Source organism: Phalacrocorax aristotelis, chromosome Z (assembly GCF_949628215.1).
Source record: "Phalacrocorax aristotelis chromosome Z, bGulAri2.1, whole genome shotgun sequence".
In the NCBI taxonomy this organism is placed as follows: domain Eukaryota; kingdom Metazoa; phylum Chordata; class Aves; order Suliformes; family Phalacrocoracidae; genus Phalacrocorax; species Phalacrocorax aristotelis.
In genome coordinates this window covers 983,355-1,010,459 of record NC_134311.1, presented here as the reverse complement: position 1 = coordinate 1,010,459, position 27,105 = coordinate 983,355, and the positions used below count along the sequence as shown (strand labels likewise).

The window sequence follows — 27,105 nt, the reverse complement described above, 5'->3', positions numbered from 1 at the left end:
CTTTTCCATTTAATAACCCGAGCTGCGGTAAACCCTCTCGACGTGAGCATCAACACCACACCGACCCACAGGATACATGACCAACCCAAAAGGGAGGGCGTTGGCGTGGCAGGATGGTGTCCCTTGCCCTTTGTGCCAGTTCAGGCCAGGGTGCCGGCTAAGGCAGGAGGCTGGCAGAGGAGCCCGGGTGCCGGAACTGCCACAGGCACCTGCCGCCTGCCTCCATGAGGGATCCCCAGCAGGAGCTGGCACGGCGCCAACCTCCAGCTGGGGGTCGCAAGTCCAAACCCAGCGCTTTTCCAAGGGGAACGGCTGAGGGACCCAGTTTCAAGAGGAAAAGGAAAGTGTATGTGGAGTTTTTCCCCCCAAACCCCTTATTTTTTGTAAAGAACGCCGTTGTTGCTGCGGGTGAGCGCCGTCCTGCCGCCGCCGCTGGCAGGGCGAGAGGCGTTGGGGCCGCCGCCTCAGCCCGGTTCCCACCCGGCCTCCGCCTACCCCCCGCGGGCCCCCCCGGCCCGGCCCGTCCCGGCCCGGCCCCGGCAGGAAGGGGAGGGATCGTACCGTCCGCCGCCCGGCAGGGTTGCGGCGCTGGGACCGCTTCGCGCCGCCCTTGGCTGCACCCCGCTTCCCCGGGACCCGCAGCAACGCCGGGGGCAGGCGGCAGGGAGCCCCGCCGCCATGTCGCAGCCCGGGACGGGGAGGCAGCCTCCCCCCACGGCGGTAAGGTGGGGCGGCGGGCGCGGGGGCTGGCTGCGTGGGCGGGTGGGTGCGTGGGTGGCCGCCCGCAGCGCGCTGCCCCTCCGCCCCACGGCCGCGCTGTGGGTCCCGGTGGTGGGAGGACGCCGCCGCGGCGGGTGCCGCCCTGGGGCGGAGGCGGCTGCCGGGGCGCGGCCCCGGGCCGTACCTAGCCGAGCCGGGCGGTGAGGAGCGTCAGCCGGCGCCATGGCCTTCGCGCGGTGGTGGTACGCCATGGTAAATCGGGGCGGCGGCCGCGGGGGAGCCCGGACCGGGCGGGGGGGACCCCGGGGCCCCTCGGGGGAGCGGGCGGTGGCCGGGCGGGGAGGGCCCCGCGGGCTCCCTCCCCTCTCAGGCACGAAGGCTTAAGGAGGGATAAGGAAGGGATTTTGTGGTGGCTGGAGGCGGATCAGCGCGTTTTAAGCGCTCGCGTAGGGTGTCTGAGGTCAGGTGAGAACGAAGAGTTCCCCGGCACCGGTCCGCGGGCGACGCTGAAAAACGGGCTTTTTGGTGCTGTTGCCTGTTTTCGTAATCTTCCAAATAACGCAAGCTTGCTAGCTGACGAAACTGAACCGCTCGGTCAAAAGGCGGCAGTTTGCGACGTAAGGCAGAATTTATACGGGATTGTTCCTGCTTTGGAAAAAACACTGCGTAGCGTGCTTTTTTTTTTTTTTTGAAACATGTTCTTTTCAAAAGAACAGGTAGGTGGAGTTGCCAGGGGTAGCTGTCGCTTGCCAGGTGCTCCCTAACTAAGCCACAGCGCTCTGATGGCTCCGTGTGGCTTGGCTCGGGGTGCTAGTCCTTCCTGTGCCGAACCCGCAATTGTTTTAGAAAGTCGTATTTATGACTTATTATTTATATGAGGAACCAGTTAGTCTCTTGATAGAAAAAAGTTTGTATTCTGTTAAAGTTCTGCAAAATGCATGCATCGTGTAAGGTGGCTTTCAGGGAAAACAGCACTTTCATGTATTTTCTAAGCATATAATCAGGTAGATTAAATCTGTTGAATCTATAACTGCACTCTTAAATTGCTCTAACTAGCTTGGATCGGTGTTTCCTAACATTTTCAAGTACCATTAGTTGTGTCAGGTCAAACCAGTGATGCAGTGTGGTGGAGGTGGCACAAAGTCAGGAGGATGAAAGCTTGGGAATTGCTGCATGAGGCGGCAGCACGAATGTTAAAGGCCTTGGTAGTCCTGGGTCACTGAATCTAGGGTGACAAAAGACACTAAGACAATGTTACCACCTGTGATCAGGTAAGAAGACCGCTCTTCCATGTGCTTTGCTGGAAAACTGTCGTTACAGTTGTTGGCACCAGAGCAGCGCCTGCGGGCCTCCACGTGAGGCTGGAGTCCTCTCTTGTCCTGTGCACAGGTATCAGATAGGGCAGTTCCTGCCTGGAAGAACTTATGGCCTTGAAGCATGGGTAAGCGAAGCAGAAAAGGTGGGAGAGAGGAATAGATGCAAAAGAGATTCATTGGTTGCTCTGCCAAGGTTTTTACTGGCTGCTGTATTTAAAGCAGAATGGGTTGGCTGTAAGCTGAATCTAGTTTTCACCTTTCCATTCCTGACACGGCTTGACTGTAGCTCCCCTGACACCTCTTTCCATCTGGCGTCAAATATTTCTGTCATCTTCCCAGTTTCAACTGAAAATGAAGGTCAGATTCCTATCTGCATAAAATGATACGTCTCCCTTAATATCTGTAACGCAAAGTTTGTTGACTTCAGCTGAGACACTTCCAAGGAGATTTCCCTTCTCACCCAGTTACTGAGGGTGTCGTCACTGCAGTCCTCCAAGATGCTGTGTGATGGCTTTGAACCAAAGGCTCGTTAATGCTGCTGCGGCTCCCGAAATTTAGAAGGAATTTCTTGAAGCAAGACCTTTAGTTGATGTCTGACTTTTGCAAGCGCAGGCTGAGAATGCAGTTGTGTGTTCAGTTGTCAGTATTTTAGTCTGTGCTTTTCACCTAGGCCAGTTACTTAGAATCATAGAATCATTTAGGCTGGAAAAGACATCTAAGATCATTGAGTCCAACCATAAATCCAACACTGCCAAGTCCACCACTAAACCACATCCCTCAGCACCACATCTACACGTCTTTTAAATACCTCCAGGGACGGTGACTCCCCCACCTCTCTGGGCAGCCTGTGCCAGGGCCTGACCACTCTTGCAATGAAGAAATTTTACCTAATATCCAATCTAAACCTCCTCTGATGCAGCTTGAGGCGGTTTCATCTCATCATGTCACTGGTGACTTGGGAGAAGAGACTGACCCCCACCTCATGAATGCTCTTAATCAGAAGTTAAAGGTGTGTTTGTAAAACAACAGTGTTGTGATGTTTTTTGTGTGCTGTAGAACAGGGTGATAAACTTTTGTGTTCATGACACTTCTTTATGTATTTTTTGAAGATGAGATTATGGGTGGGTTTGCATGTTATGTTTTTTGTTAGTAAAGTCAGAAAATATTTTGGGCCAACCTAACAACTATAAGGAATTGTTGTTAGCTTGCTAGTTAAACTAGAAATGTAACCTCAGCTATGCGCCGGAGCTGGAGCTGCTCCTGTCCACTGGCTTGGTTATGGGTGTGTTTCTTTGGCCTCGTAAGGAAAGTTGCCCAGAAAAAGGAATGAGTGCCCAAAGGAAAAGTCAACTGTCATCCACTTGGGAATACTGTCCCAGAAAACCAGAGCTGAGTCTCGTGCTAAGCAGATTGATTTATTTGCATTATTTTATTTATGTTTGGTGGTTTGGTTTTTTTTTTTTTTTTCCTAGAAGGTTCAAAGCTTGGAAATACAGAGCAGAAAAGAGCTGTTGAAGGGCATTTTTGAAACAGGGCCCCATGTCATGCCTTAATCATCAGCTGTTCGGGGAACCAGCATGGTTTTCTCAGAAGGTGTAGAAGGAAATTGTGCTTTCCAAGGTTACCTCCTCAGGATGGCAGGCTCTCAAGTGTGGTAATACTTTCACAGGCTGTTTTGTTAGCTGAGGCCAGAGAGTATCAGCACTTAATGTGTACATAATGCATGACTCCAACTTACTGGATAAAATATTACTTTGGTCGGGCCATACATGCTTTGTTTCCACTGTTAAACTAAACAGTGTTTGGACTTTAACTTAAAGTCTCATTATCACAGGTGCTGTTTGACATAGCCTTCTGGAGGGAAGACGGCATGCATTTAATCTCTCTCTGACTTGAGCTTAGGGGTGGCAAAGTTGTGGTCCTTGTCAGGGATGTCCCTCAGGGATGTGAAGCTGATATGCTGCTTGAAAGGTGGTCAAGGGAGTCCTGCCAGCCCCTCTTCTCGCTCTCTGCCTGCTCCCGAGCACTCTCCAGGTGGCACAGACCGCTGTACTTCACTGCCTGGTCTGGGAATGGGGAAATGGGAGAAACATCTGCCAAAGCAGGCAAACACAGAAGCCTTGACACCCAAGAGGGGACAATGAGCTCCGTCCACCTGCTGGGACACAGTGTATCACCCTCTTCGTAGTCCTCGGACTGAGTGCCTTTTTGAGGCTGGGTCCTGTCTGGTACAGCTTTCTTTGGTGTGAAGATGAGGAGAGGGACTTAGGGAAGAAGGGTAACACTGGATTTGGCCATGGTAAAAGTCTGGCACACTCAGTAGGAACTAAGTAAGGCTTCTGCATTCAGTGAACTGGTTTAAGGAGAGAAAAAAAAAAGAATCTGAGCTTTAATTGGTGTTGCTGATTTTAAATCTATGTCCAAATTTGAAGAAGCAAATGAATAAAAGCAGTAAAATACATGCAACATACAGAAAGATGTGCTTGCTTTATTAGCTGAATTAGCTGGATTCAGGGAAACACTTGGCTTTTGGAGTGTTGTCAGGCTGAGGGTATCTGTTTAGGAAGAGAGCCCGGTCTACACAACAGAGTTTTGCTGGGCAGGAGTTGTAGATCCTGAGCTTTATAGCAGTCCTGGCTCTGGAGTTACTGTTTTGTCAGCAAAAGCATGCTCACTGACGTTGCTTTTACTGGTATGTACGTGGTGTGCTTTTATTGTAGCAGTCAAAAGCACAGATAACTGGGTTAAACGTGTCTGTACTGAAAGTGCTATTGTGGGGCAGTGAATAAATTCATCCCTTACTTGAAATGACAACCCACGGGGCTTGTTTTTCCTTGGAAGAGGCACAATTGGAATATGGGAATAGCATTTTCAGTTTTAAAGCTTGTGAAGTATCTTAGACACGCCCAAACTAATTTTAAAAACTTGAATTATTAAAGGTTGTCTAAAACAACTTCTGAAATTTTTGTCATGTACCACTGTAAAGGAAGCAGGTTAGAGACATGCTGTTTTGCACTTCTGGTTTTATTTGTTCATTCAGCTATAGTATTTTCCCAGCCTGTCTGCTGATGTGTTTGAACACAGTGCTGTTGAAGATACTGCATGATACATGGATCATTACTTTCTCCCTATAGCCATGTAAAGAAAAATCTGTAGGAACTCATTATTTCAGTGGGTTAGCAAACTTACCTCCTGCTGCTCAGTCCTCAAAACAGAAGGGAATAAATGGGTCTCAAATCATCTCCTGTCTTTACTTAACAAAACAAACCAGACATGAATCCTCATTCCCAGATGCCTCAGTTGCTGTGGGAGGTTACACTAGCTGAGATACTAGACAACAGCTATGTTGTGTTGCCTTTCAAATTCACGGTAAAATTTATTGCCTTTTACTTGTTTTATTCTAAAGATTAAATTATATGCTTTCAAAAAAAGATTTTTTGGTGGACCATATTCACCATTTTGCGGAGATGCAGAGAGTACAACATGCGCTGGATGCCAGTGCGCATGCTGCACAGACTCTGTCTTTCTGTACATTGCTGCATGTGGCGAGTAAATGGGATTGCATATGAGGTTAGATGAAAGCAAGAGGTTTAAAGTCTTGTAGGGAATGAAAGATGGAGGTTTGGGGAACCTAGGAAACTCAGTTCTTCCAATGTACACCTCTGCCTGAAGTGTTAGAGTCTGTTTTTTTGTGTGTCAGCAGCAGAATTCTCGAAATCGTAGTAACAGCTTTCTTCCAGGTAGAGGGGGCTGCGCATAATGAATGTTCTAATGTGTCTGAGGGAAGTTCAGATATTTGGGTAGATGCTCATGGTTGCCCACGTGTTGGTCTCAGAGAGCTGTTCAGTTTCTGCTGAAGTCTGTGGGACTGACAGTGCTTCCAAAGCAAGTATTGGAGAGTGCTGTGCTGGTAAGGAATGCGTGATAAGCTTAATATCTTCCAGAACTTTTCACAAGAACAATCATATTACATGTACTGCTCTGGAAGTCATGACTTCCTGACTGTGATTTCACTTGAAGTTATCCAGCAGGTCATTCAGAAATCCTGCCCTTTAGTGAGAAGGAAAATGATAACGTTCCTTTCTGTTTTATTGTGGTAGGTGAAAGGAACCATACAGGCACTAAGGTGTTGGGGAATTCTCTACACAAAGGTATAAATTAAGATCTTAGTAACTACATATCTATTTTATCTACTTACAGCATGGTGACAAGAAGGCAAGTGGAGCTTCTTCCAAATCAGGAGAGAAAAACGCAGAAGCGGCAGAGGTAAATTCAAGTACTTGAGCATACTAAGAAGAAAAGTTGGTAATGAATTTCCTCCTATAGAGATGTTTGTCTTTTGATAGCAAAGCAATAGCTTTCAGGTAATTAACTGCTGTCTGTAGTCACTCATTATTCATTCCAGGAATGTATAGTTTTGTGCTGCTGAGCAGCCTCCTGAAAATGTTTTTTTGCTCTGTTTATCCTTTCACAAATACTTCATGTTAGTATTGGTGGAAATGATCTCAGTGGATGTGCCTGCGGGACACATCTGGTGATCCTGGTTTTTCAGTTGTCCAGAAGTACAGATGAAGTGACTGCACTGTGATGCTTTCCACCTTGTCTGCATCCTGGCTTTTCCTCCAGAGATACAAATCCACAGTCAAACATAGATGTGGCATGTCTGGGCCATCTCCTGACACACTTGCAAATAATGTGGTCATTGCTGTATTTTAGAAAAAATACTTATTTTTCAAGATACTGCCTCCTCAGGAACTGGTATTTACAGTTCAAGAGTCCCTTCTGGGTTATAACAGTAGTTTACACAAGCAACTTTGCAGTGTGAGCATAGCAGCTGTTGTTAACAATCAGAAGCCATGTGGGTGGCAGGCAGTGTTAGGAACAGTACTTCGAAGGGTCCCTGCTCTCCCAGCAGCTCCAAGCACTTTTAGCCTCTTGGAGGTAGGTCCTTCTGTGCTACAGTGAGTCAGGCAGTGTTTAACTGTGCTGCAAATCAAGGCCAGTGAACACTTTCATTACCGTCCTCCGAAGTAGATGATTAAAGCAATTACTTTTCTTTCCTGTCCAAATACCAAGGAAGCCTGAGAACTTGTTCCTCCTTTCCTTTCTAGGCAGTTTAGTTTTTTCTAGAATACCATTGTCCTTTTTATATAATCTTAGTTTAACGCCCAAATCTTTGACTGCAAGTTGTTGCTCTGAATATAGAAGTGCTGACTTCTTTGTGGGAAGGGTGGGAGTTGGAGCCTATGGTTTGGGTTGTAGAGTTACTGGTTTTGACCTCTCACTGAGGATATCTGTTTCTAGCTAGCAAAAGAAGGCTGCTACGAAGTTTATTGTCCCACTGTTTTTGCTTTTTGAGTCCTTAGAATACTGGATGTGTGTTTTCTCTTGTGAATCTTGTGGTATGTTTGACTTGTTCCATTGACTTTACAATGCTTAAAAGTGAAGTAGATGGAAACACTTTTCATTAGGCCCACTGAATGGCATTAGCTCCGCCATGCTTCACACCTACCTCCAAAACACTCTGATTTTTTAAGCAGCTGAGGTAGCAACTCAAAGTCTTTGTGCAGCTTTCCCAAGAGTCTGCAATGTTATATTTTTGTTTAGAAGTCGGAGGTTATTCCTGTAGTCCTCAATTTTTGAAGCAGAAATTTATGTGTAGATAACTGTGGACAACCTTGTCTAGAATACTGAGTTTGTTCACCTCCCTACTAGAAAAGATTAGGTAATGTATTATAACAATGACAAGGAAAGAGGAAGGTCTTTGAAGAGTTCATAGTCATATTGAAGGGAAAATTGTAAAATCCTGTATGCTCACTGCTTAACTAAACATACAATAAATGGCTCTATCTCTCAGATTCTTTGGGTATATAGTCCCAAGAAGAATACAGCTTTGAAAAGTAAAGGTAGGAAAAGTCTGACACAGTTTTGAGTAGGAGATGCTAATTAACCACGACATCAAGGAGAACTCAGAATGAGTACTGTTAAGGTGTAGAATAGGTTCTTAAGCCTTTCCTTCTTGGAGGCGGTACTGGTTTTGGCTGAGAAAGAGTTAATTCTCTTCACTGTAGTGCCTGTAGTAGTCAGGGGCCTTTCCAGCTTTTTCCAGGTTTTAACCCAGTGCAGAGTGACTTGTCCAAGCCATGAGCAGCCAGCTTCTCCGGGAGAATGCTGTGGGAGACAGTGTCAAAGGCCTTACTAAAGTCCAAGTAGACAATGTCCACAGCCTTCCCCTGAGCTGCTAAGTGGGTCACCTTATTGTAGAAGGAGACCAGGTTAGTGAGGCAGGACCTCCCTTCCATAAACCCATGCTGGCTGAGCCCGATCCCCTGGTTTCCTGCACGTGCCGCGTAATGGCATTCAAGATGATCTGCTCCATGACCTTTCCCGGCACCGAGGTCAGGCTGACAGGCCAGTAGTTCCCCAGAGCCTCCTTCCGACCCTTCTTGTAGGGGGGCGTCACATTCGCTAGTTTCCAGTCATCTGGGACCTCCCTGGTTGACCAGGGCTGCTGATAAATAATGGACAGTGGCTTGGCAAGCTCCTCTGCCAGCTCCCTCGGTACTCTCGGGTGGATCCCATCTGGCCCCATGGACTTTTGAACATCCAGGTGAAGGAGCAGGTCGGTGACTGCCACCTCTTCAACAACTGGGACTTCATTCTGCATACTAGCTCCATCTCCCAGCACAGGGCCTGACAACCCTGAGGATGACCAGTCTGACTAGTAAAGACTGAGGCAAAGAAAGCATTAAGTACCTCAGCCTTCTCCTCATCTTTCCTGGCAAGGTTACCTTCCGCATCCAACAAAGGAGGGAGGTTCTCCCTGGCCCTCCTTTTGTCAGTGATGTATTTATAAAAACCTTTTTTGTTATCTTTAACAGTGGCGGCCAGTTTAAGTTCCAGCTGGGCCTTTGCCTTTCTAATCTTTTCCCTGCATAACCTCACAACATCCTTGTAGTCGTCCTGAGTCACCTGCCCCTTCTTCCAAAGGCGGTAAGCTCTCCTTTTTTTCTTGAGTTCCAGCCAAAGCTCCCTATTCAGCCAAGCCGGCCTTCTCCCCCGCCTGCTTGACTTACGGCACATGGGGACGGCCTGCTCCTGCGCCTTTGAGACGTCCTTCTTTAATAACATCCAGCCTTCCTGGATGTCGCCACAGGACTTCTTTTTCGAGACCCAGGATAGCGTTCCAGGCAGTGGCGTGGGGGACGGGATATGTTCCCAGCCAGCCAGGTGTTGCTTCCACCATTGTAAGCACATGGCACTTGCCTTGGCGGGTCTGTGGGATTGTGATATAGTCAATGTGCCAGGCCTCCCCATATTTATATTTCAGCCATTGTCCCCCATACCACAGAGGCTTTACCCGCTTCGCTTGCTTGATTGCAGCGCACGTTTCACATTCATGGATAGCCTGTGCAATAGCGTCCATGGTCACGTCCACTCCTCCATCATGAGCCCACCTCTATGTTGCACCTCTCCCTTGGTGGCCTGAGGTGTCATGGGCCCAGTGAGCTAGAAATAGTTCACCCTTATGCTGCCAGTCCAGATCCACCTCAGCCACTTCAGTCTTGGCAGCCTGATCTACCTGCTGGTTGTTTCGATGCTCTTCAGTGGCCCGACTCTTGGGGACGTGAGCATCCACATGACGTACTTTCACAACCAGGTTCTCTACCCAGGCAGCGATACCTTGCCACAGTGTGGCAGCCCAGATGGGTTTGCCTCTGCGCTGCCAGTTGTTCCACTTCCATTGCTGCAGCCAGCCCCACAGGGCATTTGCCACCATCCAGGAGTCAGTACAGAGATAGAGCACTGGCCACTTTTCCCGTTCAGCAATGTCTAAGGCCAGCGGGATGGCCTTTACCTCTGCAAACTGGCTCGATTCACCTTCTCCTTCAGCAGGTTCTGCTACTTGTCGTGTAGGACTCCATACAGCAGCCTTCCATCTCCGGTGCTTTCCCACAAGACGACAGCACCCATCAGTGAACAGGGCATATTGCTTCTCATCTCCTGGCAGTTTGTTATACAGTGGGGCTTCGTCAGCACGTGTCACCTCCTCCTCTGGTGATAATCCAAAGTCTTTGCCTTCTGGCCAGTCCATGATCACTTCCAAGATTCCTGGGCGACTGGGGTTTCCTACTCGAGCCCACTGGGTGATCAGTGCAACCCATTTACTCCATGTAGCATCAGTTGCATGGTGTGTAGAGGGGATACTTCCTTTGAACATCCAGCCCAGCACCAGCAGTTGGGGTGCCAGGAGCAGCTGTGCTTCAGTACCAGCCACTTCTGAAGCTACTCGAACCCCTTCATATGCTGCCAGTATTTCTTTTTCAGTTGGAGTATAGTGGGCTTCGGACCCTCTGTATCCCCGACTCCAAAACCCTGGGGGTCGACCTCGGGTCTCCCCATGTGCTTTCTGCCAGAGGCTCCAGGTAGGGCCATTCTCTCCAGCCACGGTGTAGAGCACATTTTTACATCTTGTCCTGCCTGGAGTGGCCCAAGGCCTACTGCATGAACTATCTCCTGTTTAACCTGTTCAAAGGCTTGTCGTTGCTCAGGGCCCCATTTGAAATCATTCTTCTTCCAGGTACTTGATAGAGAGGGCTTACGATCAGACTGTAATGTGGAATATGCATTCTCCAAAAACCCAAAACGCCCAAGAAAGCTTGTGTTTCCTTTTTGCTAGTTGGTGGAGACATGGCTGCTATTTTGTTGATCACATCCATTGGGATCTGACGACGTCCATCTTGCCATTTGATTCCTAAGAACTGGATCTCTTGTGCGGATGCCTTGACCTTACTTTGTTTTATGGCAAAACCAGCTTTCAGAAGGATTTGGACTATTTTCTTTCTGTTCCCAAAAACCTCCTTCTGCTTTGTTGCCCCACACAATGATGTCATCAATGTATTGAAGGTGTTCTGGAGCTTCTCCCTGTTCCAGTACAGTCTAAATCAGTCCATGGCAAATGGTAGGGCTGTGTTTCCACCCCTGGGGCAGTCGATTCCAGGTGTACTGGACGCCCCTCCAAGTGAAAGCAAACTGTGGCCTGCACTCTGCTGCCAGAGGGATTGAGAAGAATGCATTAGCGATATTAGTTGTGGCATACCACTTGGCCGCCTTGGACTCCAGTTCGTATTGAAGTTCTAGCATGTCTGGCACAGCAGCACTCAACGGTGGAGTGACTTCGTTCAGGCCACGATAGTGTACTGTTAGCCTCCACTCTCCATTAGACTTCTGCACTGGCCATATGGGACTGTTAAAGTGTGAGTGGGTCTTAGTGATGACTCCTTGGCTCCTCAGTTGGTGAATGAGCTCGTGGATGGGGATCAGAGAGTCGTGGCTGGTGCAATATTGCCACCGGTGCACTGTTGTGGTGGCGATCGGCACCTGTTTTTCTTTGACCCTCAGCAACCCCACAACAGAAGGGTCCTTTGAGAGACCAGGCAAGGTAGACAGCTGTTTAATTTCCTCTGTCTCCAAGGCAGCTACGCCAAAAGCCCACTTGTACCCTTTTGGGTCCTTGAAATACCCTCTCCTGAGACAGTCTATGCCAGCAATGCATGGAGCCTCTAGGCCCGTCACAATGGGGTGCTTTTGCCACTCATTCCCAGTTAGGCCCACTTTGGCCTGCACTACAGTTAGCTCCTGGGATCCCCCGGTCACTCCAGCAATGCTGATGGGCTCTGCCCCTATGTAGTTTGATGGCTCCTTTGAGCCAAAGGATGCTTATTCCTAACAGCTGAGACACTACTCTGTCGAGGTGGGGAGCAGGACATGTCTTCTTTGAGCTGCTGGACCTCTTGGGATAGTTTATCCACAGCAGAGACAAGTGAGGAAGAGAAACTTGCTTCGTAATCCCAGAGTCTATCAATCACATCCGCCACTGTTGGTGCCTCGTCCTCTCTCCAGGACATCACTGCCAATGAGTTTGCATGCGAAGATGGTGCGCTCTGTACAAACTTCCCCACATGGGTCGTCTGGACTCAGCTTCATCTGGATCTTTGGATGACTGTTGATCGCCCAGGTCACCATAAATCACCTCAAGCACAGCTAATGCCCTTAGATACTGGATGCCTTTCTCCATGGTTGTCCATTTTCCTGGGCGATATGTAACATCTTTGAAGGGATACCTATCCTTCACTCCAGACAGGAGTCGCCTCCAGAGGCTGAGAGCTTGTGTTCTTTTTCCAATTGCTTTGTTAACACCCTCTTCCCCAGAGAGGGGTCCCAGTTGTCTGGCTTCTTTTCCCTCTAGTTCCAGGCTACTGGCCCCATTATCCCAGCATTGGAGCAGCCAGGTGACAATGTGCTCACATGAACGACAGCTGAAATCTTTTCGCATATCTCGCAACTCGCTCAAGGACAGGGATCAGGTGGCCTCCGTTTCATTTATGGCTTCTTCCTTCTCAACTCGTGATGGCCCTGCTTCTTCATCATCTCTTTCTAAAGGAGTTGACCTCCACTTTCAATATTTCTTCTTGTGTATGGGGGGGGACTGATACTGGCATGGGCTGATTCTCTTGAGTCAGCTCCAGTACATGTCATGGGGGTTTGAGTGGCCACAGTGACTATCGTTGGGGCTGGAGTGACCATAGTGCCTGTCACTTTGCCTTTCAATCCAGAGACCTTCTCTTCCCCTTGGGGGCACTGAATACTGTTGAAGAGGGCTTGGTACCCATGGACCAGGCCCCAGCACATTGCAGTGATCTGTGTTTCTCTGGAATTCCCAGAGAGTAAATGGCTCCATAAGATTTTCCATTTCTAGTATCATAATATAATAAAATAAAATAATGCTTTGAAAGAGTTAGGAGTCATCAGTGTGAAGATGATCTATTTATTAACAGTATAGTTTTGGAATTACATACAATCATGGCAGGGATTATATGCACTTTACCTACGATGTACCAACAGATGTTAGTTCATAAGATTGTTCCTTCAGGAAGTATTTACTTTTGAAGTTTCCAGTGACGTACTGCTTAACTGTCACACGGTACTTTCATCCTTAGATCTTCAAGCTTTGTATAAAGGAGACGAGACACGTTATCTGAGTGACATAGATAAAATGTAGGAAAGGTGGGGCGCTGAAGCACCGAGCTGTAATTGCCTTATTTAACGTCATCCAGCTAGTCAGTAGGAGAGAAAAGAAACCAGGTCACCAAGTGCAAGGCTGATCCACTCTGCTGGTTTTGGCTGGGGTAGAGCTAATTTTCTTCAGCGTAGCTAGTACGGGGCTGCATTGTGGATTTGTGCTGGAAAGTGTTGGTAACCTAGGGATGTTTTCATTCCTGCTGAGCAGGGCTTGCACAGAGCCACCAGTGAGGGGCTGGGGGGGGGCGTGGGGGTTGGGAGGGGACACAGCTGGGACAGTGACACCAACTGACCCAAGGGATGTCCCACACCGTATGGCATCATGCTTAGCATATAGAGCTGGGGGAAGAAGGAAGGGAGGACATTCAAAGTGATGAAGTTTGTCTCCCCAAGTCACTGTTACATGTGATGGAGCCCTGCTTTCCTGGAGGTGGCTGAACACCTACCAGCCCATGGGAAGGAGGGAGTGAGTTCCTTGTTTTGCGTTGCTTGCGTGTGCGGCTTTTGCTTCCCCCGTTAAACTGTCTTTATCTCAACTCAGGAGTTTTCTCACTTTTACCCTTCCAGTTCTTTCCCCCATCCCACCTGTGGGAGTGAACGAGCAGCTCTGTGGGGCTGAGTTTCAGACTAGGATTACACCACAACATTCATGCAGCTGTGTGATAAACAACATCCCCAAAAGCTCAGATGGAAGCCGTGAACTCACTGAAGGCAGTGAGCCTTTCCATCTGAATTATGGAGGAGGCTTCCCTTCCTGCCTGCTATCGGTAGCATAGCTGGCAGCTGCAGCTTGTGTCTATTCCTCACTTAAAAATGAAGCTTCTAAAATCCATTGTGTCTTACCACACTGGAGTGGCTGATACTGAATTCACACAGCTAAAGCTTGCTGGCTGGCTGGAAAGATGGACAGCAGGTGAGTTCAGCAGTTGTTTCCAACAACCTCCACTCTACTTGATGGCTGCGTCTCTTCCTAAGGGTCCACTCTCCCTTCTTCTGTCAGTGGCCACAAACACAAAGCTTACTGCAGTGCTAAGGTTCTGACTCTTCCTTCTAGAATACTAAGTCTAGTCTGTTCAGTTTCTGAAAGCAAGAACTAAGATCTGTCCTTAAGGCCCATTTTACGTTAACCCTGATCCTTCACAGTAGCCTGTGGTAGTTACTTGGAAGCCCTTTGGTTGTACTAATGCTCGGTGACATTGCAGCTAGCACAGGAGAGAGGTATTGTGGAAGAGTTATGGAAGGGATAGGACTGTGATACCCTGCTTCACCGGGCTGTGTGGCTCTTGGAAAGATTGATCTTCTCCAAGGTATGTTAGCAAAGGAAATACACCATCCTATTGGTTTGCCTCATTTCAGCTGTGCTACTCAAGCTTCAAGTCTAGACAGACTGGGGGATCTACTTGCAACAGGAGTGGCCAGCTTTAGGTTGAGATACACATAAACTGTCAATCTAATGATGAGCAACTGAATGTGAATCTGTACATGGTGTTGTCATGGTTTAGCCCCAGCCGGCAACTCAGCACCACAGAGCTGCTCGCCCACTGCCCCCACCAGTGGGATGGGGTAGAGAGCCGGAAGGGTAAAAGTGAGGAAACTAGTGCGTTGAAATAAAGACAGTTTAATGGGTAAAGCAGAACAGTAATAGTAATAATAACAATAATAATATAACACAGAAGAAAAACAAAAGCTGAGTGTGCAAGTAAAACAAACCAAGGAATTCCTTCACTGCTTCCCACGGGCAGGCAGGTGCTCAGCCATCTCCAGGAAAGCAGGGCTCCATCACGCATAACGGTTACTTGGAAAGACAAACGCCATCACTCCGAACATCCCCCCATTCTTCTTTTTCCCCCAGCTTTATATACTGGATGCAACACCATATGGTTTGGGACATCCCTTTGGCCAGTTTGGAGCAGCTGTCCTGGCTGGGCCCTCTCCCCTCCCAGCTTCTTGTGCCCCTGGCAGAGCACGGAGAGCTAGAAGAAGTCTTTGACTAGCGTAATAACTACCTAGGGACACTTAGCCCCTACTTCACTAAAACATTAATGTGCAAGGAGCACTATTCTTACACCAAATCCAAAACACAGCACTGTGCCAGCTACAGTCAAGAAAATTAACTCTATCCCAGCCAAAACCAGCACAGGTGTCTTGTAGAAATAGGCAAAAGATTTGCTGGAGGGGCAGAGCTGGAAACTGCAGGTGTATTAGAATACATAATGAAAAGCAGATACAGGCAGTTCTTCATCAACGTAGTTGACAGTGAAAGTGTGCATGTGTTGTGGTTGTATTGGGCACTGCTCAAGGACAAAGGTTCAAGTCACAGGGGTGTACCATAACTCTTTATGTCTTGGTTTTCAGAACCTTACGTTTGTTGAATTCACATTCTAAGGAGAATCAGACACTTCTTGAGAATCTAAATCAGCTTATGTTTTCATTCCTTGTGGGTGCGTGTATGGTAGATGCTAACAGAAAAGAAGCGATCATTGGAATTGGTGGTTGCGCATGCACCTGAAGCTGTTGCATAAGTTTGCAGCTGGGCTGCACCTGCCACCCAGTAAAAGTGAGTGATGTGCTGTTGTCCTGGATCTGTCCCTCTGCTTTTCCATTGTGTTTTGACATCATGGTCCTGTGTCAATGTTTGCAGCACACCACTGCAAAGTGTATGAAGTAGGAGATATTCTTTCTTCACCTGCCCTCCTGACATTCCAAGGCTTTTAGCAATTTTGTTTGTAAAGTGTTAGCATGTGAGAGGCAGCTGGTGTGGTTTTCCTTTACCCCTCATCTTGACATCATCTTCAGCTTATGGGTGCCCTTCCACCAATTTCGGATCACTTCAGACTTTCTATGCCATCAAGGCATTAATGCTCTAGAAGCTTTTGGATGCTAAAATATAAATACTTTTAAAGGGAAATGGACAAAATCACTGATGAGAAACCCAGGACAGTTTATAAAATACACTGAAGTTAAGAGAGTCCCAGGGCCACAAATTGTTTGAATCTGTGAGAGTATTTGGAAGGAGTATCAACATGTACCTGACCTATCTCTGCATCACTGTTTTGGGGTTTTTTTTATACCTGCAGTTGGCTGCTGCTAGAGACAGGGAAATGGGATACGTGAAACTTTGGCCGGACTCGATAGGGCAGGTCTTATATTGTAACGAGTGGCATAGTCCCCTGTCCTGTTCTTGAACACCGTGTTCGGTTTTGCCCCTTCAGAGGGCTGCCCCTGGGGGCATGGTATGCTTTAGTACCTACCACATGTGTAACTCGTGAGATCGATGCATAAACGTTCCTGTTGTGTGTGAATGTGCTCTGAAACCCCCTTGCTCTGTTTTGAATTGATTCGTGCTTGTGGTATTAACTGCAGATAGTATGGAAAGACTTATCCTCTTTTTATTCTCATAAAGGGAAACACCAAGGAGACCTTCTGTATCACTAATAATCTGGCCTGTGCAGTGTTGGTGTCTGAATGTAAAAATGTGGTAATAAAAGGAAGACGGAGCCATATATTCTAGGAATTTGAAGTCCCAGTTTAGAGTGGGGCCATGTTTTACCAGATATGGTCTGAAACCAGACCCTGCCTAACGTGTCATGCCTTACAGCAGTGTAGACAAAATATGTGCTGCTTGCTCAGCTCATTATTCTTTACTTAACAGGAAATAGATTCTTTACTTTGAAAGGATGACAGTGAGAATTGGTGCTGAAGTATTGCTATCGTTTTAGAATTGAGTTGTTGCTTTAACATCAGGATTTCTGTGATAGCTTCTAATCCTGGTGCTTGTTGTGCAGGATTCCTTATCCAGAAAAAGCATTAGAGTTACTCAAGAGGCAGGGGCATTATGCTGAGTAAAGACACTGTGACTGGTAAAAATCCCTTGGGGTGCCTGCTGTATCCTGAAAAGTGGGTTCATTCACCTGGTGTGCAAAACGCCAAACTACACACAGATGGGAGGTATTTTATTTGTAATTTTTGTGCAAAGATTGGTGCCAGGTGGTAACCCGCAAAGCTGCACCCCACACTGAGAAACTACAAGGCACTTATACAGTTAAATGTGTCGATCACGGCTAATATTCACATGTCTCAACTAATAATTGGTTAGTTAATTTCTTGCTTGGATGTAACAGTACAGCTCACTTTAATTTACCACACAGATTAAGGGATTTACAGAGGCGGGCGGTTCCTGGCCTATGGCCTGATTTTTAGTGTTATAATGAGGAAAGTTCCCCAACCTGTGCAGTTTGTTCTGGTTCTTATCTACATCCCAATCAGTTGTTCTCCTTGACTACACACTTTATGACCCCCTTCTCAGGGTCTCAGCGGCTTCTGAGGCGGGATGTTTGCTTTGATCAGCCTCTCAGCTCTCCTCAAGGATATAGTCATAAAACAGGTGCTTCCCTATCTCTCTTTTTCCGTCCTTGGCCCTCAACTTCTCTTTTGAGGGGCTTGCTTAGTTCATTGTGAAGTCTTTAGTCGACACTTCAAAAAATTCCATTTCCTTATGGATATCAGTGGGTGTGGGTGCTGATGACAGCCGTGTAGCCGGCTGTGCCAGTGTCTGTGTGTCTGACTGTGTCTGTGTGCATGTGGGAGATGTGCTCAGCTTTGCCGCTGGTTGAACTTGCAAGCACATCCCTCAGCCTAGGCAGAGACCCAGCTTCCCTGGGTGCTGAGCTGGGCTCCAGCAGCCGGACAGGCCTGTAATGGGTAGTACTGGTCTATACTGGGCAGCGCTGGACGCTGGAGCGCCTGGTGGAGGCAGCCACACTCCTAACATCCCCTTGAGTAGGAAAAATCATTAGTACACCCGGTTTTTGAAACATACTCTGGGGTCTTATTTGGGTGTCATTGTTTCCAGTGTGGCCAATACTAAGTGTTAAATCTGTAATGTAAATGTCACACTTCATGCCAGCCTGTACCGGTGGGCCTCATTTTTGTGTTGTTAACCTTATGTAAATGGGCGGAGTTCGTGGTATGGTGCCCCAGGCTGTGACTGGAGGTTGGCTGTTGAATGTACAGCTTTGTTTATTCAAGATGCTCTCCTGGTTTTGGAACTAAATCAGAACAGGAGGTGAAATTACCTTAATGACTGAGGTCTCCAAGTCTCCCAGTCTGTTACAGTACCTAGTGTCCCAGCAATTGAAAACCAGTGCTTCTGAGTTTGCATACAAGTTTGCTGATTGAATCTCTGGTCATTCGTTCCGCAGACTTCCCTGCTTGTAGAGAGTAATTGATGTGTGAATGCCTTAGTTGTGTCGTGATTCTTGAGCTTCCACTTATCAGAGAAAAATAATAGGTCTCACCCATCTGCTGCCTCCAAAAATCTCATGCGTTTTTGCTGTGTTCATTACTAACAGCTTATTTTCCCAGTCTTCATTATATGTGATATCTGCAGTCGCTGAGTTTTTGCAGCAGTACTTAGTGGTACATGATAATAATGGCATTGCATTGGTTGAAAACTGGAGGTTCAAAGGGGGTGTCATGGTTTTGTTTCAGTTGCAACAGTATTTGTTAACTAAAAAAGCCATCATTTTGCACTTAGCTTTACTTCCCTGCATGGGGTAATGTTACCTTCTGTGTTGTCATTCAAGTTATGTCTATACAGCAGTGGCTTACCCATCGTATCTTCATTGGTACTTTTCATTAAAGTATATATGGTTACTGGTACTTTAACTGTTAATTAAAATGGAGTCACTCTGCTACAGGAAATAGCGCAGATTTAGATATCGTCCATAAAACAAGAGAATTCAGCCTCTCCTGGGTGAGGCAAACTGTCTGAAACCAGTTTGCATAAATTAAAATTACATAGGAGAATTTATTTTTGGATGCCTTGCCTTGCATAAAATGTTCTAATGGACTTTTTTTAGTGTACCCTTTTTTTATACTTTTTTTTTTTTTGGTTTACAGTTTTACTTGGCTTTTCTTTTTGTTCATCAATATTTCTAATGTTTTTTATGTCTATCTTTTATTTTGTAGAAGAAACCAGCAGGTGCCAATGTCAGCCAACCCCCCAAAATGCAGGCGAGTGGAACACCTTCTGCTCTTAAGGTAATGCAGGCTTAAGGAAATGGTCTCTTTTAAAAGTAAAGAGGATATGATATGACTTCATCCCCTGCAGTGGGATGGAAAATGGTTTGTTTGCCAGAATTCGGGAACAGTATGATGCTCTTCATGTCTTGCTAGAAGTTGTAGTGAATTGAAATGAAAGAGGAACAGAAAGAGTACAATGTCAGCGTTGACTTCTTGAGGAAAGACTTGGTAACATTCTCCCCTTCCACATGTTCTTTGTTAGTCTCCTAGTTTCAAAAAATCCCGGTCACATTGGTATCAGTGGCAAACTTCACTGGGCTTACAGGGCTGTGGTTCTTTTTTCACCATTAGATATTGCATGTATGTTGGGACTCTGTTTACTCAGCAGGACCTGATGAGATCGAAGCACCAATAACTCTTTGCTTTCATAGCCCGTGGAGCAGTTCAGTCGTTCAGGAAGTTAGCGTAAGAGACATTATAAACATGTTTTGCATATTGGACTGCAGTTGAAGAGAAGCAGGGATCACATTAAGCATGCTCAGGTCTTGCAAAGTATTGAAATAGGGTGTTGAAAATTCGCTTTTTGATGGTGGTCATGGGTGAACTGATGGCTGTAGTTGATAATCACTGTTAGGTGCATATTTGTCAAGGATGAGTGGAATGCACCTCACTCGAGGGAAGCAGCAGCATGTTTTATTGAGGTAAAATAATAATTTGACAGTTCAATAAGTTTGCTGGAATTTAACAAATTTAACAGTGGTTTCACAAGGTTCAGTAAGTTTGATAGCAAGGTTCACCTTATTAATTACTGCCTGGAAGAAACATACAAAGGAAAATTGAGATAGAATCAGTTTAGAATGACTCACACATGGACCAGACAGGCAGAGAGTAAAGAGGGCCCTCCCATTGAGTCATGAGGATCCGAGTGGATCCTTCTGCTTTATAAACTCCCGTGGAGCCTAGGTGCTGCTGGGTCCAATCTTAGTCTCAGTCTTGAACAATTGTTTGTGTAATGGAATTATACACACAATGTTTACAATAATATTGAGTAATTATATGGATTAGTAATGTCTCATAGCATTAATTCAGCGTGATATCAGTCACTGTGGATCTGTTGCGGGTAGGGGATATCTCTGCCTTGAGTAAGGAAGGATGTCTTAGTCTCAGGTGAGGAATCTCTAACATTGAGAGGTGCCCCTGCTCAAGGGGAGAGTCACCTGGCAATCTGTTGATGGCTGCAGTCCAGGGAGAGCTCAAATCCAGCCCATCCTGATGGTAATATTTATAGAGTGAAGTAGTTGGCTGCTAGTCAATAGAGCAGACGAGATCTTCAGTTTAGCTCTGGTATCTTGTTTTGTGTTTTGGTTATCTGGCACTTCTGGGTTTCAAAACCTTTTGACATATTTTTCAAGACACCTTCACTCCCTTGTGCATGAGTCAGAGGCTTTCCAACTCACCAGTTCACCCCCAGGACATGAGGCTGGTTGCTCCTTAGTCAGCCTGAACCAAAGTATGGCAAGGAGCCAGCTGAATCCACCACAGTATACCGTATCTGGAGATACCCCATCGTTTGAAAGATCCTATCAGCAGGAAGTGTTACTGCTTTTGAATGGGATTTTTTAAATTTTCTTAATCAATGCTTTTGTAAAATAATACCCCTAAAGATACCTCTGTGCTACCTAAGTAATTATTTTCCCTTTCTACTCTGCTTCTGTTGTCTCTTTCAATGCTTTTCTCTGTCACTAAAGACAGCCCAATATTTTTGTGGCTTTTCTCTCCATTTCTTGCAGTTTGCCAGGACCTTTCTCCCTGTAGTGAAGCTGGAGGTTGTTGCCCATATGTAGGTCCCACAACAGCTGTACAGGGTGGGATGGTCTCGAGTGTAATCTTTCTGCCTATCAGTTGGCAGCTGCATAGTCCCATGGAAGGTCACATCTAATCTGCTAACTAATGCATCTTTAGGTCTTTTTCTCTGTATAAGTTCTTTCTATTATAAGTGTATCTTTTACATTATGTGTGCAAGGTACAATTTCCAGTGATGCTATTAAGCATAAGAACTGGAAGGTAGTGTCATGAAAACAATGCAACATAATGTAATTGCCAGGAATTGCTTTATATTAGGTTATCACAACTTAGGCTATGTATTTTATTCAGTACTTGACGCTTCTGCAGTTTCTGTGACATTCCAAAATATTTATTGGAAACGATTATGTAATATGAAAATATCTCACGCCCTCTAGTATTGACTCTTAATGAATAGGGATTTTAAGTTTAACCTTTTTAGTTCCCACTCAGCCATGACTACCTTTCTTCAGTTAGGCTAAGCCTTCTCTTAATTATATCTTTTTAACAGTCTCTTGTGATCCTTAGGAGTTATTTATAACAGAGAAATGCTCGGAGATTATTGTTCTGTCCTTGTAGTTTGTGCCTCCCATACATTTTTTAAGCCATTTGGCTAGCTGTATTTTTTTCTGCCCTTCTTTTTCTCTGTCTTTAAAAATACCTATTCAAAAGAAAAAGTTTGCAGGAATTTTTTTTATTCACAGAAATTTTACAGAAAATGGAGTAATTCTTGAAAGGGAAAGGCAGCTGTTTCTTTTTTTACTGCAAAAATAGATCAAATGTATCAATGCAATCAAAAACATTCCACCAGTTTTTAGGCAACTTTGGGACTGCTGTTTCTTCCTGTAATTTTTTCCCTGCAGTAGCTTTAATGTGTCCTGTGTGCAAAATCTCATTTGATTTCTTAATCATTTTGTTGGTCAGTAATACTTTTCATTAGTGTACATTATCTGAGACAAATTTCTAGCCTCTTTGAAGAGGTGGGTGAGGTGGAGCAGTTAAGTTGCTCCAACTAGAGCTGTCAGGTTTTTTTACACTATTGTGAAAGTAGTTACTCTGAATTGAGTAGCCAAAGGGGTTTCTGCTGCCTCTATATTACAGCCTAAGTAATTTTTCCTTCAGTTAGTAAGTAATAATAACTGATGGCTTGTGCTCTGCTTGGACTGCACGTATTGCAGAGTTTAAGTTACAGGAACTTGTGCGTGATGAGTGCTTGTCATTGCTCAATGCCTGGCTAATATGTGGGTATTTAATTTTCCAGTGATGGTATCCCGTAAGATGGACTACTCCCAAGAGCAAGCACTTATCTTTGTTTTTGTTGCACTGTGTACCTGAACTGCCATTCTTTGTGTCTTAATTTTACCCGTGCTCTTCATTGTTTCATTCTTCAGTTCCTGGCATTGCAGCCAGTTATTACTCACTGCTTCTGCTCAGTATTGTCCCACAGGGATTTTATGTGGATGCATATATGTCTGTGTGGTATAAAGAATAAGTGCGGCCTCTCTTGTCTCCTCTCTTTTATATCTGTATGGCTTTTGTGTTCCCTGTGGAAGGGCACCTAGAAAGTTGAATTGGCAACCATGATGTGCCCAGTATCTGTATGACTCAAATCTAAATGAATGTTTTAAAGATATTTAACTGAAAATAGAAGTTTTGGGGTTTTTTTTCTGTCTATCACAAGACTTACTTTCATTTGTGACGTGGAGACCTGTTTGACTGTTGCTTTGTACCAGGCTCTCTTTGGTAAGCACATGCCTTGTAGTACCCTGTTGGATAAATGGAGCAAAAAGTTAAAATCCAGGCAAGGTTATGATCGTCAGGAATATTTACTGGTTGCTCATGAGCAGCCTCTTCCAGGTATACATTAACTGCCAAGGTGCACAAACCAGGAGGTCATCGGTACCATGATCAGCAGGCAGCAGTGAAGAGGAAAAACTGAACTAACCTCCTTCCTCTGCAGAAGGTATCCTGCCAGCACTGCTGTATTTTCTTTTACAGCCTTTTAAATTGTTTTTGTCAGTTGCATAGCCAACAGGAAAGCCAATTTCTAGCTTGGTGTTCAATCATAGCTATTAATAGAAGGCACTAATAATTTAATACAGCTGGATCCAGCTACCTTTCTTGGATCTTTGTGCTCTTATATGGTAATGCTATTGTTATAAAACGAAATTTTGCTGCTTTTTATGTACCAGGTTTTTGGTGTTGCTCTTAATGAGTAATAATTTTCTTTTTGTTGGTGGCTGATACGGCTAACTGAAGTGAGAATGTTTGTCCATATTACTGTCATGGACAATTTATTGAAGCAGTGGTGGAAGGGTTCAACAATAGTAGAAATCTGGTAAGAATTATTTTTATTTCCGACTTGACTAATCTTGAATATTTTCAGAGGAAGCTTGTTGATCTTAATGATTTAAGAAATTTAAGGTTAGTTACTTTCAGCTGGCATCCAAATTAAAAGTGTTTTAGAGGGGGTTTCAATCTGCTTGTGCAACAGACAGGAAAACAAGAAGAAAAAAGAACAATTAGTAAAGTCCCTACTATTTCTGCACCAGACTTCTGTCGCAAGTTGATCTAGATTATCATCAGAAGTGATACCTACTGTCAGTATATTTGCTGGGATTTATTTTTCTACTACATATCTTACTTAGCTGTTACTAAATTCCTATTTTGTGAGCTTTGCACAGACACCTTATTGTGAAGGAAGGCATTTCTGAGTAGAAGGCATGTGAAGTCACAGTACTGATTGGGAATGTCCACAGAAATGCATAAATTTATTCCTATATTTCCAGTCACTTTGTGAAGGTTGGAAAGGCTACCTCTAAATTCTGAGGTTATTCAGAAAAATATTTAAATGGGCTATCTGAGAATTTCCTTTTCACGTTCTCCTTAGCATAGGTGTGTGTCATGGCATGCAGATCCTCAGTTTATAGGTGTTTTGCAGCAAGACTGTGGCAAATCTTGGGGCTGTTCCTACAAGTTGCTCTCAGAGCTGTTGCCAGCACATAGCCCTGCACATGAAAATCACGAGAACTGTGTCTGTGTGGACAACAATGCTGATTTTCTTGGTAGCAAGGCATGCTAAAAATAGACCAAAACTTTAAAAATTGGGAGCAGTAGGAGTACAGAAGCTGCCTCTTGCGTGGAAGAGCTGGCCTTGTATAATGTTATGGGGTGTGGCATCCATCACCCAAAGTCGTCTTCACATTTGAAAAGTAGGGCTGTAAAAGAAGCGTCTGATATGGAGACCCCTGCTGAAGTTGCTGCTTGTAAAACTATAAAATGATCAAAAGAATATGATCATGCCACAAAAAATAATCTGTACTTCACTCAGAAATGGGATATTTACCTCATCACTCAGTGTCATATCTTCAGGTATTTTCCCCTTTCTCCTTCTCTTCTGTGGCTGACTTTTGTTTCTTGTTCCCTTGAGATAAAGGGTGGCATATAGACTATTATGAAGAAATAGTTGCAGGGATTGTTAGTGGTGTGCAGGCTTTTTCTTTAAAAACATACAAAAATCTAAAAATCTCCACCCATACTGCAGGTGTTGAGAATTTGGTTGTACAGAAAAAAAAAAAGAGCAAGTCGCTATCGGTATTGCAAGAAGCACCCTTTAACCTCTAAATTAATATAATTATTTGGATTTGTTATGCTTAAAAGTAGTGCTAATCAATAATGTTCCATCAGCCTTAAGTGGTCCAGCCATCTCTGTTCATTTTGGTTAATAACATTTATGTACTCAGGGAGACTGGAAAATCAGGCTGAATTTAGGGAGGGGGTGTCCCATAAACTTCTAATAAAAATACCAGTCTTGTGGAGGGGAAATGAGTAGGTTCCTTCCCCCAGCACCAGTGCTACTAACTCAAAAGGTGGAAGACAAACACTGCTTTTTGAAAGCTAAAAGTAGCTCCATCCCTGAGTTTTGCCATCCCAGCAGGCATTTCGTCCCTGCTTCTGCCGTGTGGCTCTCCGTGCCGTCAGCTCGGTGACAGCCGTGCCTGGTGGGGGAACCTGGTCAAGCCAAGTCCAGAAGTGACCTCAGAAGTGGGAAACAGGGTGGTTTGCTCATTGTCACTTCACACCGAATGCGAAGGGGTGCTGCCGTGCAGAGGGCAGAGCTCCCACACGCGCCTCTGCATCAGCCCTTTCACAGCACTGTCGGGGCCTGAACGTGCTGATTTCGGTTCCCTCCCCGGGTGCAGGCACCAGCGGGCTGTGCCAGAGGTGGGGCGGCTGTGCCTGCTGGGTGCGGAGCGTGCTGCTCGGCACACCGACTCGCTGAGGGCTTGGCCACCGCCTCCTGAAAACCACAACCACAGCCTGCTCCGGCGCTGGGGTGAAAAACTGCCATATCCTGGCATTCGGGCTGGAAACAGAAGGCATGTGTGTACCAAGTAAGTTAGCTATTCCTACTGGCTTTCCTTTCCTACTGCCTCTGCATTAGGCTAATTTACATTCGTGTTCATTTCTTTTTTTTTCTCTCCTGGGAATTTCGTGGTCTGAAATAACACAGGCTGCTGACTTCCAGGGCTTCCAACGTGCTCCTGTCATCGGCTAGCTGTGTGTAGTGAATTGGCTTTTAAAATTAGTTTAGCATGTTGGGAATAGTCTTTTTAGACACTGTAAGACCACGTTTTACATATTATATAGCAAGTGGTTTACGTGACATAAGCAGTCTTGAAGAGAGGAACGAGGAAGAGCAGTCTTTTAAAGTAGTGTCTAAGTTGTTCCGTGTTTATATTTTTGGTTTGGGGTTGTGGTTTGTTGGTTTTGGTTTTTTTTTTTTCATTGCTCACAGCCCATGCTGTTACTGCTTCAAAAACTCTTGTAATTTTTTTTGAATAGAAATGCAGAGCTTAGTCTGCTTGTGGCACATAAAGAATATTGCGTAGTCAGGGTGTGGGAATCTTTGGTTGCAGTGTGCTTGGGTATCATAATATGTTCACACAGTCAATAACATGTTGACAACAAGACTTTATTAAACTTGATACCTAAAAGATGCTAAAATATCAGATATTACAAACATATGGAGAAAATAATACTTTTCAATAAATTATGTATTATTGTTGGTTTTGTAGTAGCAGAAATTAGATAGGTAGGTGTTGCCTAGGCTATGCCACTATTTGATTATAGTTACTGTAAACTAAAACTGATCATGCATAATCATGTGTTTTCAGTTTGGTCCAAAAACAAACTGAGAGAACAGGATCTATCTTCATGTGACAAGTGGCAGTATCAGTATCATCTCTCCTTTTCTTCTTTGGAGAAAGTGAAAATAGTGTGTTGAATGACACAGCATTCTCAAATATTGCCGAGACCTCTGCTGAGTTCTTGATCTGTTACCTTTTTTTGATGAGTGGTTTTTTCAGTGTTGTATTTTAGTGGACATAAAATATACTGGATAATAATTTCTTCTACATAAGATGTTTTCTAAACTAACGTATTTGTTACTGTCAGCCTCTTGTAGAAAATGGTGCTTTTTTGATGTTTTTTTAAATGGAAGTGACTAGGTATATGGGGTATGTAGAGCTCACAGAAAATTCTGTTCCTGATCTTGGAGTCTTATGGATGAGTTCATCAGCCAGTATTTATCAGAGCTTTAATTCTGGGGCTTTGCACCTTAACCAGATGCTCCCAGTTTGAAATCTAGGCAAAGGTGTGCTGCATCTTTGGAGTGGCTGTTGGAGTGACTCTTGGAGGACTGGGAATGGGGGTAGAGGAGAAAACTCTGTCTCCAAAAGTAAAGTAAAGAAAAAGAAAGTAAAGCAACCACTTTTTTCAGTGAGTTGGTCTTCAGTGTATTCATTCTCATCATTTCTACTCTTGTTTTCCTGAGGGAGGCAAACCTGCACTAACAAAAGCTTGGAACTTTGTCCAGAGTCTGTTCTGCTAAAGGAAGAACTTTGCAGGGAGGCAGGGAGATCGGTGGCCTTGTGAGCTCCACGGGAGCTCTTTAAGGCTCGGAAACCTTCCCAGTTCTGGAAGAAGTCAGCTCTGTGGTTGTCTTTACGCCTTGCTTAGTAGGAGTGCTTGAACTGATGAGAAAGCTAACATTTTTGATCTCCAGGAGGGAGGCCTCTGTGAGGCACCACAAGACCTCCTGAAGGTGGAGGTAATACTT

General features: G+C 45.2%; 1 protein-coding gene across 29 annotated transcripts in view; it reads left to right on the top strand.

The window, feature by feature from the left end:
• The first annotated feature begins 533 nt into the window (after positions 1-533).
• Positions 534-27,105, top strand: part of CAST (calpastatin) — a 70,433-nt gene continuing 43,861 nt past the window's right edge. For 8 of the 29 annotated variants that reach the window (XM_075079509.1, XM_075079497.1, XM_075079494.1 and 5 more), the window contains exons 1-3: positions 548-720; positions 6,237-6,302; positions 19,089-19,160. In XM_075079509.1, coding sequence (XP_074935610.1) covers positions 679-720; positions 6,237-6,302; positions 19,089-19,160 — 180 coding nt within the window. In that variant the 5' untranslated portion in view covers positions 548-678. Of the gene's footprint in view, positions 721-840; positions 973-6,236; positions 6,303-19,088; positions 19,161-25,151; positions 25,379-27,105 lie in introns of those variants that run through there. The other 21 variants (XM_075079504.1, XM_075079498.1, XM_075079518.1 and 18 more) reach the window with 8 other exon arrangements.